Here is an 18,692-nt window from a genome sequence, read left to right on the forward strand (position 1 = left end):
TTAGGATATTAAGCTCACTCATACATCACAAAGTATCTCTCACACTGAACTTCTCTCAGTCTTGATTGGGTTAGTATTGTTAAAAGGATTAGTGTCAGAGTGAATACCCTGTTACAGTTGATTTTAGCATAAAACACCAGAACATTGGCATAATCACCGCGAATGTAGGCTGTAACACTTGTTCAGTGTTGGAAGATTTGAACTATCATACCGGTATTTTTATACAAAACAAATGCACATGTTGACCCAGTTGAAATTACGCAATGCCGGTCAATTCCATCAATAAAAGCCTTATGTTGATAACACAGTATGGCTTTCATAGGCCACTCCGGAGATACCACGAATCATTGCAAGCTTTTTTATAGCGTAAAGACAGACGCAAGTGCGCAGGCTTGGCTTGAGCTGCGCTGGCCAAATATGCCATAAGACCAATGTTCGCACGATGCGGACGTAACAGTGTTATTTAACTAAGTACTATAACGAGTTATATACCGACAGTTATAAACACTGAAATAATTTCATGAAACAGAAGCAAACATAATTATTTTGATCCAGTTGTTGAAGAAATTGTATACATTATATAACACTTTGTATATTATGATAAACATAGACAGATTTTTATCGCTGTTTTTGTTTTCTTTTACAGTTCAAAATGCCCTGTTTGCACAGTTTCATGGCCGTTTCTGAAAACGAATCAACGGATGAAGGCGACTTCTCGGAGGTATTGATGAAGGTAATGTGTTTGCTTGTGAATTTATTACATGTCAAATGCATGCATTGTGCTTATGTTTCTTTGATGTTATTTGAGAAGTTCTCGTGTTAAGAAATGCTTTGTATCATGTAGCTTAACATCATGTGTCCGTTTAGGATGCTTAAAGGGTGATGGTGCAGTCTTCCATGGTCATATTCAGCTTTTTAATTGTCTAATGTTTGCGCTTTTCAATATAACAGGAAGGATTGCTTTGCATACAGAGTGGACAAAACGTTTCAAATGCGTTGGGTACATCTAATCACAACATGAAAACCTCTGGCAAAGCGCGGTCGTCCAGCTCTATGCCAGTCAAAGATGGGACACGCAGTTATACAACTACCGGAAGATCTTTGTTGAATCCTTATGTCTACATTGAAAACATTGACCACATGTTAATGGTTACCAAACAACAGTCAAACCGTGCTGCTTGTAAGAAGATAGAAAACTCCCACCGTTACAAAGGTAATTTAAATGCCCATCTAAATGAAAGTGCATCAACTGGCGACGTTTCTAGACGCACCAAACAAGCACCTAACTGTCAGTTAAATAACCACACAGACGCACCAAACAAAACGTCGGCCATGCACAGGTCAATAATAGCCTCTGACATAACCACCAACACTGTGAAATGTTGTAGGCGGAACCGCTGCAACGTCTGCGCAGGTTGCAAGACCGCCAGGTGCGGTAAATCTAGGTTCTGTCTAGATTCTCACACAAACGGTGGTCCCGGCATCCTGGAGAAGACGTGCATCATGAAACGTTGTTTGAATCGGCAAAAGAAATATCACACAGAAACACACACATTTTCTTGCTCTTTAGACATCCACGTCAACGGTTATAACAAAATGAGCATTGTTCTGAGAAAAGTGGGCTTCATGCATGTGCGTAAAGTGTCATCCCAGTTTAGCCTGTGCAGTCTGCACAGGCCAAAAAGGGACGACACTTTCCGCTTTTATGGTATTTTTCGTTTAAAGGAAGTCCCTTCTTACCGAAAGTGTCGGACTGCACAGGCTAATCTGGGACGACACTAAGCACATGCATTATGCCCACTTTTCTCAGAACGCGACGCAATATTCGCTGATAATACAGGCATCTCCAAACCCGGACGCGTCCCGGTAGTGCAGAGTAAGATGAAACCAGTAATGCACAATCTGCTAATCATCAATTAATGCAGAGTTCCGACATGAATCGATTGAATATTTCCAAACCTCTGTCAGGCCAAGTAACGACACTGCTACACAAGTATCGGTTGGATCGTCCATCTGTAAGTAGACATTTTAGTTATTAATCCGTAATTATGCCTGTCAGTGTGCAAAAAAGTGAAATAACTTTTTAGCTCACCTGATTGCTCAGGTTAGCTTTTGTGACCGGTCTTTGTCCGTCGTCTGTCCGTCCGTCCACATTTGTTCGTAAACACACTAGAGGCCACATATATTGTCCGATCTTCATGAAAATTGGTCAGAAGCTTCGTCCCAATGAAATCTCGGTCGAGTTCGAAACTGGGTCAAAAACTAGGTCACTACGTCAAAAAAAGAGAAACCTTGTAAACACTGTAGAAGTCACATTTCATGCTCAATCTTCATGAAACTTTGTCAAAATGTTTTTCTTAATGATATTTTGATTGAGTTCAAAAGTGGTTCTGGGCCCGTATTCACCAACCGATTCTTAGACTTAAGAATAAAGAATAGACTTAGAACCAAGAAAAATGTGTTCAGTGTTTGAATATATACAGGCCTCCACTGGTGATTATGTCATTAACAAAATGTTCTATATAAAGATTAATATAGATAGAGATGTTTACTGCAGAGTTTGACTCAAAATTAAAGAAATTCTAGAATTTTTTAATTTAAAGAATTTTCTTTATTCTTAGACTTAAGTCTAAGAATTGTTTGGTGAATACGGGCCCTGGTCTGTTGAAAAACATGGCCGCCAGTGGGCGGGGCAGTTTTCCTTATTTGGCTATAGAGATACCTTGTAAACACTCTAGAGGCCACTTTTTTCCGATCTTCATTTAAATACTTGGTCAGAAGATTTGTCCCAATGATATCTCGATGGAGTTGGAAACTGGGTCATGTTGGGTCATTCTGCTGGCCTCTAATATAAAACTTTAACAAAAACCTTAACATTGCCTCTAAAATATAAGTGCTTCCACCTACAACTTTGAAACTTCATATGTAGATGCACCTTGATGAGTTCTACACGACACACCCATTTTGGGTCACTAGGTCAAAGGTCAAGGTCACTGTGACCTCTAAAAAAAATCTGACACGCTTTTGCAGCTGAGCGTGGCATCCGTTATGCGTTGCTCTTGTTTTCATTGGTTTTGTAGCTGGGGTTTGAGTTTATAACGCAAGGGTTTCAAGTTCCAAGCTTTTAATACTATAAAGTATAAATGATGGTCTGAAACATTAATAAGAATCATGTTACTATTAACAAATGACAATTATAATAACAATTTAAATAATTCATTGTTATACATAATAATATGCAATACAATACAATTACGATTCAAGAAAATACAATTATATAAACATATTATAATGCACTCACCAGTGACCTCAAGACTTATTGTAGAAAGTGGCAATTGGAAAAAGCCAACTACCTCTTACAATGTTTTACAAACAAGTGACCACATGTTGAGTTATGATTTACAATTATATAGATGAGCATGAAATCATCTCACAATAAAAGCATGCACTGTTAGGATATTAAGCTCACTCATACATCACAAAGTATCTCTCACACTGAACTTCTCTCAGTCTTGATTGGGTTAGTATTGTTAAAAGGATTAGTGTCAGAGTGAATACCCTGTTACAGTTGATTTTAGCATAATACACCAGAACATTGGCATAATCACCGCGAATGTAGGCTGTAACACTTGTTCAGTGTTGGAAGATTTGAACTATCATACCGGTATTTTTATACAAAACAAATGCACATGTTGACCCAGTTGAAATTACGCAATGCCGGTCAATTCCATCAATAAAAGCCTTATGTTGATAACACAGTATGGCTTTCATAGGCCAATCCGGAGATACCACGAAACATTGCAAGCTTTTTTATAGCGGAAAGACAGACGCAAGTGCGCAGGCTTGGCTTGAGCTGCGCTGGCCAAATATGCCATAAGGCCAATGTTCGCACGATGCGGACGTAACAGTGTTATTTAACTAAGTACTATAACGAGTTATATACCGACAGTTATAAACACGGAAATAATTTCATGAAACAGAAGCAATCATAATTATTTTGATCCAGTTGTTGAAGAAATTGTATACATTATATAACACTTTGTATATTATGATAAACATAGACAGATTTTTATCGCTGTTTTTGTTTTCTTTTACAGTTCAAAATGCCCTGTTTGCACAGTTTCATGGCCGTTTCTGAAAACGAATCAACGGATAAAGGCGACTTCTCGGAGGTATTGATGAAGGTAATGTGTTTGCTTGTGAATTTATTACATGTCAAATGCATGCATTGTGCTTATGTTTCTTTGATGTTTTTTGAGAAGTTCTCGTGTTAAGAAATGCTTTGTATCATGTAGCTTAACATCATGTGTCCGTTTAGGATGCTTAAAGGGTGATGGTGCAGTCTTCCATGGTCATATTCAGCTTTTTAATTGTCTAATATTTGCGCTTTTCAATATAACAGGAAGGATTGCTTTGCATACAGAGTGGACAAAACGTTTCAAATGCGTTGGGTACATCTAATCACAACATGAAAACCTCTGGCATAGCGCGGTCGTCCAGCTCTATGCCAGTCAAAGATGGGACACGCAGTTATACAACTACCGGAAGATCTTTGTTAGTCCTTATGTCTACATTGAAAACATTGACTACATGTTAATGGTTACCAAACAACAGTCAAACCGTGCTGCTTGTAAGAAGATAGAAAACTCCCAACGTTACAAAGGTAATTTAAATGCCCATCTAAATGAAAGTGCATCAACTGGCGACGTTTCTAGACGCACCAAACAAGCACCTAACTGTCAGTTAAATAACCACACAGACGCGCCAAACAAAACGTCGGCCATGCACAGGTCAATAATAGCCTCTGACATAACCACCAACACTGTGAAATGTTGTAGGCGGAACCGCTGCAACGTCTGCGCAGGTTGCAAGACCGCCAGGTGCGGTAAATCTAGGTTCTGTCTAGATTCTCACACAAACGGTGGTCCCGGCATCCTGGAGAAGACGTGCATCATGAAACGTTGTTTGAATCGGCAAAAGAAATATCACACAGAAACACACACATTTTCTTGCTCTTTAGACATCCACGTCAACGGTTATAACAAAATGAGCATTGTTCTGAGAAAAGTGGGCTTCATGCATGTGCGTAAAGTGTCATCCCAGTTTAGCCTGTGCAGTCTGCACAGGCCAAAAAGGGACGACACTTTCCGCTTTTATGGTATTTTTCGTTTAAAGGAAGTCCCTTCTTACCGAAAGTGTCGGACTGCACAGGCTAATCTTGGACGAAACTAAGCACATGCATTATGCCCAGTTTTCTCATAACGCGACACAATATTCGCTGATAATACAGGCATCTCCAAATCCGGACGCGTCCCGGTAGTGCAGAGTAAGATGAAACCAGATGATGCACAATCTGCTAATCATCAATTAATGCAGAGTTCCGACATGAATCGATTGAAAATTTCCAAACCTCTGTCAGGGCAAGTAACGACACTGCTACACAAGTATCGGTTGGATCGTCCATCTGTAAGTAGACATTTTAGTTATTAATCCGTAATTATGCCTATAAGTGTGCAAAAAAGTGAAATAACTTTTTAGCTCACCTGATTGCTCAGGTTAGCTTTTGTGACCGGTCTTTGTCCGTCGTCTGTCCGTCCGTCCACATTTGTTCGTAAACACACTAGAGGCCACATATATTGTCCGATCTTCATGAAACTTGGTCAGAAGCTTCGTCCCAATGAAATCTCGATCGAGTTCGAAACTGGGTCGTGCCGGGTTAAAAACTAGGTCACTTGGTAAAAAAACACACAAAAAAATTGTAAACACTGTAGAAGTCACATTGAATGCCCAATCTTCATGTAACTTTGTCAAAATGTTTGTCTTAATGATATGTTGGTTGAGTTTAAAAGTGGTTCCGGTACGTTGAAAAACATGGCCGCCAGTGGGCGGGGCAGTTTTTCTTATTTGACTATAGAGAAACCTTGTGAACACTCTAGAAGTCACAATGTTTGCCCAATCATCATGACAGTTGGTCAAAACATTGGTTTTATTAATTTCTCGGACGAGTTCGAAAATGGTCCAAATCCGTGTAAAAACATGGCCGCCAGTGGGCGGGGCATTTTTCTCTATATGTATATAGTGAAAACATGGGAACACTCTAGAAGTCACATTTTTGGTTCAATCTTCATGAAATTTTGTCGGAACTTTTGTTTACTAGATACGTGAGCTAAGTTTGAAAATGGTTCCTGTCCGTTGAAAACCATGGTTGCCAAGGGGGCGGGGCAGTTTTCCTTATATTTATATAGTAAAAAGGCTTGTAAACAATCATGAATTAAGGTCATGTAGCATGCGAGACAACTCTTCTAAATATTGCATTAAAGTTTACAGTAGTTACTCCCCTTTGACTATTAATGTTTTCATAATAATACAGTGTAGTTGTGTGTATCATTTATGTGTTAATTATTATTCGAGGTTCGATGTTGTTGTTTTAGCTCACCTGATTGCTCCTGTCCGTCCGTTAACATTTGTTCGTAAACACTATATAAAGCACATTTTTTTCCGATCTTCATGAAACTTGGTCAGAAGCTTTGTCCCAATGATATCTCTGTCGAGCTCGAAACTGGGTCATGCCGGGTCAAAAACTAGGTCACTAGGTCAAAAAAAGAAAAACCTTGTAAACACTGTAAAAGTCACATTTCATGCCCAATCTTCATGAAACTTTGTCAAAATGTTTGTCTTAATGATATGTTGGTTGAGTTCAAAAGTGGTTCTGCTGTGTTGGAAAACATGGCCGCCAGTGGGCGGGGCAGTTTTTCTTATTTGGCTATAGAGATACCTGGTAAACACTCTATAGGCCACTTTTTTTCCGATCTTCATTTAAATACTTGGTCAGAAGATTTGTCCCAATAATATCTCGATGTAGTTGGAAACTGGGTCATGCTGGGTCAAAAACAAGGTCACTAGGTCAAACAAAAGAAAAACCTTTTAAACTCTGTAGAGTCACATTTCGTGCCCAATCTTCATGTAACTTTGTCAAAATGTTTGTCTTAATGATATGTTGGTTTAGTTCAAAAGTGGTTCTGGACCGTTGAAAAACATGGCCGCCAGTGGGCGGGGCAGTTTTCCTTATTTGGCTATAGAGAAACCTTGTAAACACACTAGAAGTCACAATTTTTGCCCAATCATCATGAAAGTTGGACAAAACATTGGTTTTAAAAATTTCTCGGACGAGTTCGAAAATGGTCCAGATCGATGAAAAACATGGCCGCCAGTGGGCGGGGCATTTTTCTCTATATGTATAACGTGAAAGCATTTGAACACTCTAGAAGTCACATTTGTGGACCAATTTTCATGAAATTTGATCAGAACATTTGTTTCCTTGATACGAGAGTTGAGTTAAAAGATAGTTCCGGTCAGTTGAATGACATGGCTGCTGGGGGGGACAGTTTTCTTATATTGATATAGTAAAAAAGCTATTGAAAACTCTAGAAGTCACATTTTTTGCCCAATCATCATGAATCTTGGTGAAATGATTGATTTTATAAATATCTCAGATGAGTTCGCAAAGGGTCCCGATCGGTAAAAAAACATGGCCGCCAGGGGGGAGCAGTTTTCCTTATGTGATTAGAGAAAAACCTTGTAATCAAACACTGTAGAAGTCTCATTTTTTTGGCTAATCATCGTGAAACTTAGTCAATACATTGGTTTTATTGATTTCTCGGACAAGTTCGAAAATGGCTCAGATCGGTGAAACACACTTTTTAGCTCACCTGATTCCTCAGGTGAGGTTTTAGAATTGGTCTTTGTCCACCGTCCGTTCGTCCACATTAGGCTTGTAAACACTCTAGCATTCACACTTCTCAAGCATTCTTTATGAAAGTTGCTGAAAGATCTCAGTCAAGTTTGATAATGAGCAAAATCACATAATTAATGCCATAATAATTGCCCTTAGATTGTCCAAATTTTCATTATATTATACAAAATCCTTGCAAACACTCTAAAGGTCACTATTTTGTTTCAGATTTTATGAATCTTGGTCAAAATATTTATTTTTGTAAGCAAAGTTTGATGTTTGGTAACTACAAATATAGGTCACAAGGTAAAATCGTACAAAAACAAAAACACTCCATTCGCCAGAGTTTTGGTTCAATAATGATGAAACATGACCAGGATGTTTGTCTGGACAATATCTAGGTCAAGTTTGACATTTGGTACAGATTAAATGAACCGACTCCTCTCAGGTGAGCAAACTAAGGCCATCTTGTTTTAAAGTTCATATCATAAAACTGGACCCTTCTGTTTCTGAGAGCGGGGCTCTTGTTTTGCGTGAATGTCCGTAAAAGCGTTATTCAATTTGATTTGCACAGTTTAAAGTGTATTTTTTTTTTGTTTTATAGACCGTTCCAGAATTTAGTAATTACCCAATTATCTCCCCTGAATACCTTCCGCGTCCGCCATTACACTACTGCCTAACAACCGGTAACATATATAAGAGAGCGTCGGTTATTCAACGGATGAATTTCTTTCTTTTTGTAAAACTTTCTTGTTTGTCTTTCAAATTGTATGAAATAAAGTTTTTCTGCTAGAAGAGATGTTAAGCTAGTGTTATAACAGATCAATTTTTGAAAAACATGCATTTTTTAGGTATTTGTCTAAGAAAATAAACACGTTGACACATTAAAAAAACATTTAATTAAATTAAATGCAATATTTATCATTTGATTATTTGCATCAATCTTAAAATCGCGTAATCATTTGCATTCCAGTGTTGAATTGCCCGTTTGTTCTGCATAATCCGATTATCTCGTTTTGATCAGATATTATCCAGACTTAACTAACAACATGGTGTCATCCCGGGGTGTCATAAACCACACTGGGTGGCAGATGACAGTCTGGTCATTAAACACAAATTGATGATGCCACCATGTCTTCTCTTTCTGGTAGTATTAAGCAGTCATTTGGTTTAATATTTTACCTCCGACATACTTAACAGTTGCGTACATATTGTACAAATTAAAAGTTATGTCCAATATAGAATAACAGAAATTGTACACCGTAAAGATACTAGCCCGTTTAATCCCTGGTTTAATTTATGGAAAAAAAAGTATTTGATAATTATAAAATTTACCTAAAAACATAACATTTAACGTTTTAAGCGGGTATCGGTTAATTAAAACTACGTCATTTCGTATGAAAATTTAATGTTACGGCAATGCACGAACGACATCATAAAAACAAGAACTTACATTTGACACCAACGGGGTTAAATAATGTTTAAAAAAAAATGTATATAGATATATGTGTGTTAAAATGTTTGATATTTGCCACTCATACTCACTAGTAACGAGTTTTCAATATACATGAGTACACAGTTCAATTTGCATAATGTGAAGTTGTGTTTTTCAGTTGTATGTTAATATTCCTCAATAGCGTCATTCTCTGTACAAAACCCATCAAATTAAAATTACATATAAATACTGTCATGCACTTCGCTTTTAATACGGCTTTGTAGTACGTTTATTTTCAATGCACCCCTTACACTTTATATCACTCACGTGTTTATCACACTAACGTACTCATGCCATTCATAATTATATTTTTATAATTAGATGTATTAGTATTGTAATTTTTTGAACCTTTTCTGCAAAAAATAATACGGCTTTTGCATAGAGCTCTTTGTTGTGTCAAATTGTCGGCCTTTCAGTCTACAGACAATCTTTACATTGATGCTAATGACACGTTTTTTTTAAGATGTCAATAAATGTATTAATAAATTCTTTTGGCACTTAATAATATATTTTTGAAATATTATTAAGGTGTGGGTTTTTTCCGAGTTTCGTTTCGATTAATTGACTAAACAAGCGTCGTTATCCATATGTTTTGCGTTACTGCAAAAACCTATCAAATACATTTTTAAGATGTTTATCTTTATAGCTGTTAAATGATTCCAAAGATAAAAATCTACTCAACTAGATATATTCACTTTCTCTTCATCTTCCATTTAATCTCCTAAAAGATCGTCAAGTTAAATATCACTCTCCCAAAAATTCGGGTTTTTATACGAGACATAATTCCAGCTCACAAAATTAAATTTAAATCCAAACAACAATTTGTTTATATCTGATTTCAGTTAGAACAAGAAAAATAATGGAAGGCGTACCAAAAAAATACCATACTTAATACAATATTTTATGATTTTAGAGTATAGAGTTTTACCCATTTCAAACAATTAGCGTTAATTAATTGCGCGAGAATCTTTAATAAGTATAATCTGCTTAATGTTGCGGCTATTAAATCAACACAACAATACATGCGTGAAATGTTTGTAACAAGTAATAAGTAAAATGTCTAATCAAAATAATATTAGCGACTGAACCGGCAAATTTTCGCCTATGAGTACCACTTGTTTACACACACACACACACAAAAACACACAAGAGCATTTAATTTTTTTTATTTGTAACAATCAATCTCAACTTCAAACAATCAATTTAACCACAAAAGATGTGACAATCGCCTGAAAATAGTTCATTAAGTAATTTATTTTTCCGACATCGGCGAAGCGGGTATTCGCTACGTCTTTGGCTTTTAGAATCGCAGACTCGCACAAGTTAGCAGCAGTGTAATATTTTTCAATCTATTCAGCAAATTATTTTTAGGATAGCGTAGTGGAGAGTGCGGTCGATGACTTAGCGCAGAGCCTCAAATGCCTCAAAATATTCTATTGCAGAAATAGCCGTGTGAGTATACTCCCGGAGCACCTTATAAGCAATAAATTGTTGAACATGTTTGAACAGACCATTATGGACTAAATGCCAGGAATCAGTCCATACGTTGTATGCTCGCGCCATTATGGAGAAATGGCTTATTGTGTTATCCCTGCCCGTGTGCGTGTGTGTATTTTGTGTGATTTTTAGGGGGGGGGGGGTGTGCTTTTCTTGTCCGGCTTATTACTTAGAATTCTAGAATGGGATTTCAAAATAAATAGGAGCAAATGATAAATTACCATATCAAAAACGACGCAATAACATGTCAGTCACCTTACGAAAAGAAGGGACTTGAAGTTTCTGTATATACCTTATATGGTTGCAATGGAATTACAATTTCGTGTCCGGCCCATTACTTTGTTGTGCATGATGAGATTTCGAAATAGATCGGTACTAATAATCATCATAATATGATCATCATATATGATATTATCAAGACGACGAGTCGCATGCATCAACAAAATCACTCGCTTAAAGGGCCGGGTAACATTGGGCACTCGGAATTGTCGCACTTCCCCTTAATGGCTTAAGTCACAGTACATGTACAAGATCGCGTACGGCAAATAACTTTGACGTGCAGATGTCGCAATGAATTGGCAAAATGTGATTATCATAGACTTTTTGAGCGCAATATTTGTGTCACTCGCCTTAAATGGACCTTTTCACGTTTCAGAATATTGACAAAATTAAAAATAAAATGTTTCCGATTCGCAAATTTTCGTTTAAGTTATGATATTTGTGAGGAAGCAGTTATACTGAACATTAACCATGCTCTTAAATAGCCATTATATGCATCATTTGACGATTTAAAAACCTGAAAATTATCAAGCGTTGCAACGCGAAACGAGTGAATAATTTGTTGTCGTTAAATTTTGTTACACTACGAGGCTTGCATATATACAGTATAAAATACATCAATCATTGTGTGAGTACGGATGGCCAGTTCTCGGTTTCTTTTGTTTCTTTCTTTAATTCTATTCTCTTTTTTTACTGGAGCTTTCTAGTTCCAATGTTTACATTTATTAATATAAAGCATTTAATGACCTACTTTAATACTTGGCAAAATCTGTGAAAAGGTCCCTTTAGGAATAGGGTCAAGGAAACACTGTTCATCATATGTATTTAAGATTGATTTACTTTTGTGTTCTTCTTTAGCATGTTATTCCGTTTTAAACCTATTATAACTTATTTGTTGCTCATGCTATATTGCACAATTAGTACAAATTATATTAATGCTGCATCGATCAATTAGCATGTGTTGTTACTATCTGAAAACGGCTGTCATGTGCATCTTGTAGGTGTTCCCGTGTCAGATCTGCATTGTGACGTCATGCAGACGAGCCCAGTGTGACCTTAACCCCGCAGAAGACTTCAGCAGCGCTATCAACCCTCAGGCACGTGACACTATGTGGATTACAATGGGCTTATATCTGACTTAAAATATACTCTGAAAAATAAGAAGACTATTTTGAGCAATTAGTATACTACCCCCATGAGTTCTACTGCATAGAGTTATTATATATATATATATATATATATATATATATATATATATATATATATATATACCAATATATAGTGCCAGTTACGCGGTCTCGGTAGTTTTCAGACTGTACTTACGAGGTCAATATAAAAAACGGGGTCTATATACAACCCCGCATTCTAGGCTCCTTTAATTACTATGAGGGGGGTGTAGGGGAGGTAATGCAATCAAATCTCACAATAAGGTCTTAAATCGAAAACCACAATCACGTCTGAAATTGAAATTGTATATACCTCGCAAATAAGTTCGCTATATATATTCCTTGTATAAGACGTTAAATAAATGGCGTGTTCATAAATAACAATATATAAGGTACCCTTATATACCTTAATTCGTGTTAATATCGGATAAAAAAGGGTATGGAGATACAGGTTTTTTATGTGGGAACCCCATAACCTATTTCTAAATCAGAGACCCCGTAACTTGCCTTATGTGTGAATATATATATATATATATATATATATATATATATATATATATATATATATATATATATAATAAAAGTAAAAACACGTGTCTGGGATTTTAAATATATATTGATTTAGCCAACGCGTTTCGCATAGCTCATCAGGGCATAATACAATATATTACAACGTCAAAATGTCATGGAGATAACGTCATATCAATTATGACGTCATAACGTCAATAAATATTAAATGAAATTTAATTTGGGTTTAAATACATGTATAAAATGTTGTTCTTTTGCTAACCTAGCTGAAATATTGTTTGCGTTTCCGTTGCTCTCTTCGGTCCCATGAACACGCTGCACAATCCGTTATTATAGTTATATAAGTAAAATGTAATAATCCAGATTGTGAATATTATAATATGATTATAGGTGCTACCTAATTTACGGGCAAAAGCTTTTTAAGTTTTTTTGATAACTATGTATTTTTAATAAATATATTGACATGATTGTGTTCAAAATATTATAATTGTTGCAATAATTAAGTAATGCATCCAAAAAAAATCAATCTTAAAACAAGTTATTGTTCCAAGCTTAAAGATCTAGCATCTTATATTTTTTTGTTTTCTAGCCACAGGAATTTATAGCTGGTTCGGTGTCTGTGGTATAGTGGATGGGGTGTCTGCTAACTGGCTTAGTCACTGGGAGGTCTCTGTATTGATCTCTTAAGTGGGAGCATTCTTTAGATAACCCTAAAGACATACTATGGCGTACCATTTGGGTTGAAAGTCAAGAAGACCTACAAGTTAAAAAGAGAAATGTACGTCAAAGTACAATAATTGTACGTCGACATTAATATAAAATATACTTCGAAGTATATATTTGTACGTCAAAGTACAATTTGTACTTCGACATACATGTTTGTACTTCGATGTACACATTTTTTGAACAGCCAATCAAAACACTAGTCTCTTGAGCCGCTTTTTCTTCAGATTTATTCATAATAAATGTTTAAAATCTCTTTTTTAATTGAGGACAAAATGAATAAAAATATCAGAATGGCAAAAAAAAAAACAACACATAGAAGTTTCAAGTATTTAATGCATTGAAATAGATTATATACAAATTTGAAGAAGCTTCAATTGTTACCTTTTTAAAATTAAAATTATTCAGCATATTGTGAGTATTTATTGTTCATGCGGGGCGGAGTATCACGACCGTCCAGTGCATTACTGTGTAGGAAATTCCCAACGGTAACCAAACAGTTATCAAGCATTAACAGGATAAATAATGTATTATAACCTCTCCGTTGGTCGTATTTTGTGATAACCATAACTTGCATAAGTCAGAGGTTAATTCCGCCACGCCAGGTCAATAAATACGCACAATAGCTATGAGTTAGCGGTCGATAGTCGCATAATTTGGTATAAATTATAATAATAATAATGTTTAATAAATACGCACAATATCTATGAGTAAGCGGTCGATAGTCGCATAATTTGGTATAAATAATAATAATACTTATGTTGAATGTCAAATATCTCTAAAAGCAACAGATGTAAGGTGTCTTCTGATTGGCTAACACTCAAGGGTCGGTGAAAACTGTACGTCGAAGTACATTTCTCGTTCTATCTAGTAGGTCTTGTAGACTTTCGACGTCATGGTACGTCATATAGACACTAAGTACTGGTCCTACCCAGGAACCAGTTTGTTTCATCAAATGTCTCAATTCAACTTGACAGCTTGCTAAAGCAGTTGCATTTAGCATACAGTACATGTGATGTGTCAAATCAATTTTGATTGTCAAATTTGACAGGATTTTTTTTAATCCAATAAGTTTTAGACTGCCAAATAACACACACAACGTATTGAAAGCCATACCTGGAGCTTTCGTCTGTATACCACTGACTTCATCAGAAGAATGATTTCTACTGTTGGGAAACGTTAACACCACTAATTGTCTTCTTATTTATTATCAATGTATAATTATGTGTAACAGCATAACAACATACTTGTTTCGCAATTAAAATATTTAATAAATACAGGTATCTTGCAGGTTTCTAATTTTCTTTCGCAAACTATTGTTGAATAGTTTAAATTGTGTCGCCACTAAAAAACTAGCCATTTTGTAGCAATTCTAAAATCACAGTCTAAACTGCATACACTTAGCTCTACAGTTACAATTTGAATGCAAATATTAGAATGCATCATGTTATAATCATCCATATTTTTTTATTTAAACATTCAAATAACACATAATACAGTACATATATAAAAAGATATGTGGTATTGTGTGGATATACAAAACACTTCACATCATTTATTTGCACATAAAATAATAGTTACAAAATAAGTAAAACTCATCAACCTACATTTCAAGAATATTTACGTATATGAAATTACAAAGTGGTGTTATTGTATTACCTCTTACAAAATTAACATTGCTGGTTTTGCACTAGCCATAAAACATTTATCATGGATTAGCAAGTAACAACCAATTTATTAATTACACAATAGAACGAAAAATCATATTAATTGCATTATGCATTTACTAAACAAGCTATTTGCTACTGTTTAAAATTACACTATCTTACTAAATATGATCACTGGTACTTAGTGCTTTTACATACTTGTGGTAAGTTTTGTATTACTAGTTTGACAATAATCGGCAGACACTTGTCGATATACAGACAAAATTTGCATGGAAACTTTTCATATTTTTTCAGCATAATTGCCTTCAAATTGTTAATTTAACAACCCTTTGACATTGTTTGCACATCTGATCGTATAATACCATAGCTGATTTTTGTTTATAGATAGACATATATAGACTTTTCAAAGTTCTATAAAAGTTCACACATGTTCCATCCAAGTAAACAAACAGAACCAATAAAGATCACCACAGATAATAACTGTGTGTATAGCTTGGAAATTTTGATAGTTCGGGAATCCCTCCTTTGTTGATTTCTGTAAACCAAAACTGTCAGTTTTGCTGGATATAATGGCTTGTATAATGCCCAGCTCTTGCCTTGGCAGAACAGCTTCTAAAAACGGAAAACCAACAAATATCTTAAAATTTGATCAATAATGCAGACAATTTATAAATGTCTTGTTTTTTGTTGATTTCGAATCTGGAAGATTTTTTACGTAAGATTGTGGCACGAAAATTCCAACGGTATCGGATTTTGTGGTTTTAGGCCTAAACTATTTATAGTGATATGTAACCTTTTGGGATATCGGTAAAGTGCGAGCAGACGAGGTGAAAATACTTTAAAAATTAAAGCTAAAAGACTAAAAAGTTAGATCTGAATATCTTAAAAATTTGTGAATAAATGTGTTTCTGGTGGGTAACAACGACAACTTACCAGAATATTGCCCATGATCAAACGTAAAACTTCTTTCTGAGAGCGAATGGAAAATGCGTCACAAATTCTGATACATAAACAGTAGGGTGTCGTTATTGAAATACCGCGAGAATACTTGAAGAATAGAGATGCCAACTATAGTGTTTAAAACAAATAATTTTTTAACAGGCGTTTGTGATTTGTCAGGATAATAATAACAATAAGATATCGAAAATATCAAAGCAAATAAATTCGACAGAAATCGGAGATTCGGAAATATATTAAAGACGGGTTATGTTCCCCTAAATTGTGTTCGGTGAAGACTGTTACTATATGTAGTGAACCAGTCTTCGGCTTATACCCACTGAAGAAGAGCATTCAGGGGAGATAATTGAGTAATGACCTAATTCTGGAACGGTTGCGAAGAAAAACAAATGATGCGAGAATATTTAGTGCGATTCGCTACACAATTATGATGTCATTGGTATAACTTTTTCTGAGGTATGTATTTACATGTGATTTAGCATATGTCAAAGTGTTTTTGATTTGTTCAAGTTCATAAATAGCATCGCGAAAATATATGTCGCGTGGCAAATTTTTTTGAGACGTATCCATATGTGGTATTCTTATGTAATTTTATGTCTAAATTCCCATATGTATGAACGGTCAACGCCCGCTTCGCGGGCTTTTGCCCGTATAATAAAAGTAAAAACACGTGTCTGGGATTTTAAATATATATTGATTTAGCCAACGCGTTTCGCATAGCTCATCAGGGCATAATACAATATATTACAACGTCAAAATGTCATGGAGATAACGTCATATCAATTATGACGTCATAACGTCAATAAATATTAAATGAAATTTAATTTGGGTTTAAATACATGTATAAAATGTTGTTCTTTTGCTAACCTAGCTGAAATATTGTTTGCGTTTCCGTTGCTCTCTATATATATAATTGCAATTTCCAGTGATGGCATATCACAAATGTGCATTTTTTAGAAACGAAAGAATAGATCTAAACATAAACAAGAGCAAAATTGTTATTGGTATGTAATGGTTACTTTGTTTAAAATGCATGGACAAATATTATGTTCTAACAAATTTTATTGTTTTATATTCGCGTTTAACGGCGACAATATACCCATAAATAAATGAACTTATTTGATTTTAGCTAATAGCGGAATGTGACAAGATACGGACGGTTTCTAAACAGACGCAATCGCAATCAGATGGTGCCAAGATGATCAGCGACAGTCAGCCAGCTAGGCGACGAAGCATGTCAAGGAACGTTATAGGTAGTGTTGAAACTCGAAACACACTTCACCGGATTCTTACACATACATTATGTCCTGTTCAAACTCTGCCTATATTTACCTGACATACTTTATGCCATCAATAAAAAACAAACATGACTCTTGTGAATTATGGGTTAACATTCAGATAATAATACCTGTAAATCTTGCAATGGACCATTTACCTCATAAAACGCGTGCCCAAGTTCCTTGCAGCAGATACATGTATGACTGCCAACCAACGCAGCTAGAGAATTATTTTGGCATCTGGTCGTTCCGTTTGAACGCATACGCACGATGTGCTCGTGAATGCATAGTCTTAATAATGTTTATGCATGTTTAAGATATCTACATATTGTAACACATTAGTCTTCAATAAAATTTGTTTTCAGTGTGATTAGGTTTTTTATTACACATGAAGTCAGTCCAACCAGACTTAGCTGCCACCTGAGAACATCGCTCACCCGCCTATTGCGGTCAGTTTGGATTCCTCCGGGGGAAATTCGTCTATATTACCCCTGAGAATAACGGTTACATGTCCATAACGACCAACGAGCGTAATAGTTCACACAAAATGGTTTCGAGGTGCGAAAAAATAATCACCGAAATCGATCAAAGCTGTTGACTCTAGTTTCTGATGCCGCGTCATAACGCCTTGGCATGTGCGCGTGACAAAAACAATAGATATTTATCGCTGACAAGGTGTCAACACTAACAAGAAGCCAGCGAGTGTTGTTATAAGCAGGCAATAAAAGAATAAGTGGCCGTCAATAATGTCACAACCTACATCGAATTGTTACGTTTGTAACAAACTAACGGCATTTAGTAAGTGGAGTTTATTTCATGTAAAACTCCTTTTTGATTCATAGAGAAGAAGCTTACACCACATGTTATCGGTAAGTTCCGAAACCCGAGATGCTTTTGCCGTTGTTTAAATGAAAAGGCTGTGTGTGCGATGCTAGTGAATACATATTTTTTGTAAGCTTTTGGTGTCTGTTTCTTTGAATGAAAACAATATTGTTATGCCTTACTTTCTGTTTAAAAAAAACGACGTGATATTACCACTTTTTCGGACGTGACGTCAATTACAAGTGACGACAACTATTAAAAAAATCTTCCAATTAACGCAACACGAACTGTCGGATTTATTGGATGAATCTTGCATGAGTAAACAACAATATTATCATTGATAAACTCGTAAGTTTAATAAAAAGTATTAAGTAAAATCAATATTAATTTGTATTATTCAATGCAAATAATTTTTGTAATTATACTTAATGATCGGCAACAAACCTTTGTTTACATTACACTGTGTGCAAACGACTGGGTGGGGTAACGACCTAGCAATAGTACCAACTGACCAAACATGTAAAAAGTGGTCACCTTAAAACAACGGTC

At 35.6% G+C, this 18,692-nt stretch overlaps 1 protein-coding gene across 18 annotated transcripts in view; it reads left to right on the top strand.

Annotated features, from left to right (window-relative positions):
- LOC127865901 (uncharacterized) overlaps window positions 1–18,692 on the top strand; it is a 49,085-nt gene that overhangs the window by 13,959 nt on the left and 16,434 nt on the right. For 11 of the 18 annotated variants that reach the window (XM_052405950.1, XM_052405947.1, XM_052405951.1 and 8 more), the window contains exons 9-14: window positions 647–733; window positions 952–1,213; window positions 5,291–5,466; window positions 10,599–10,679; window positions 12,005–12,100; window positions 17,174–17,297. In XM_052405950.1, coding sequence (XP_052261910.1) covers window positions 647–733; window positions 952–1,213; window positions 5,291–5,466; window positions 10,599–10,679; window positions 12,005–12,100; window positions 17,174–17,297 — 826 coding nt within the window. Of the gene's footprint in view, window positions 1–646; window positions 734–951; window positions 2,016–4,097; window positions 4,185–4,402; window positions 5,467–8,336; window positions 8,419–10,598; window positions 10,680–12,004; window positions 12,101–17,173; window positions 17,298–18,692 lie in introns of those variants that run through there. The other 7 variants (XM_052405944.1, XM_052405958.1, XM_052405960.1 and 4 more) reach the window with 5 other exon arrangements.

Source organism: Dreissena polymorpha, chromosome 2 (assembly GCF_020536995.1).
Source record: "Dreissena polymorpha isolate Duluth1 chromosome 2, UMN_Dpol_1.0, whole genome shotgun sequence".
Classification (NCBI taxonomy): Eukaryota; Metazoa; Mollusca; class Bivalvia; order Myida; family Dreissenidae; genus Dreissena; species Dreissena polymorpha.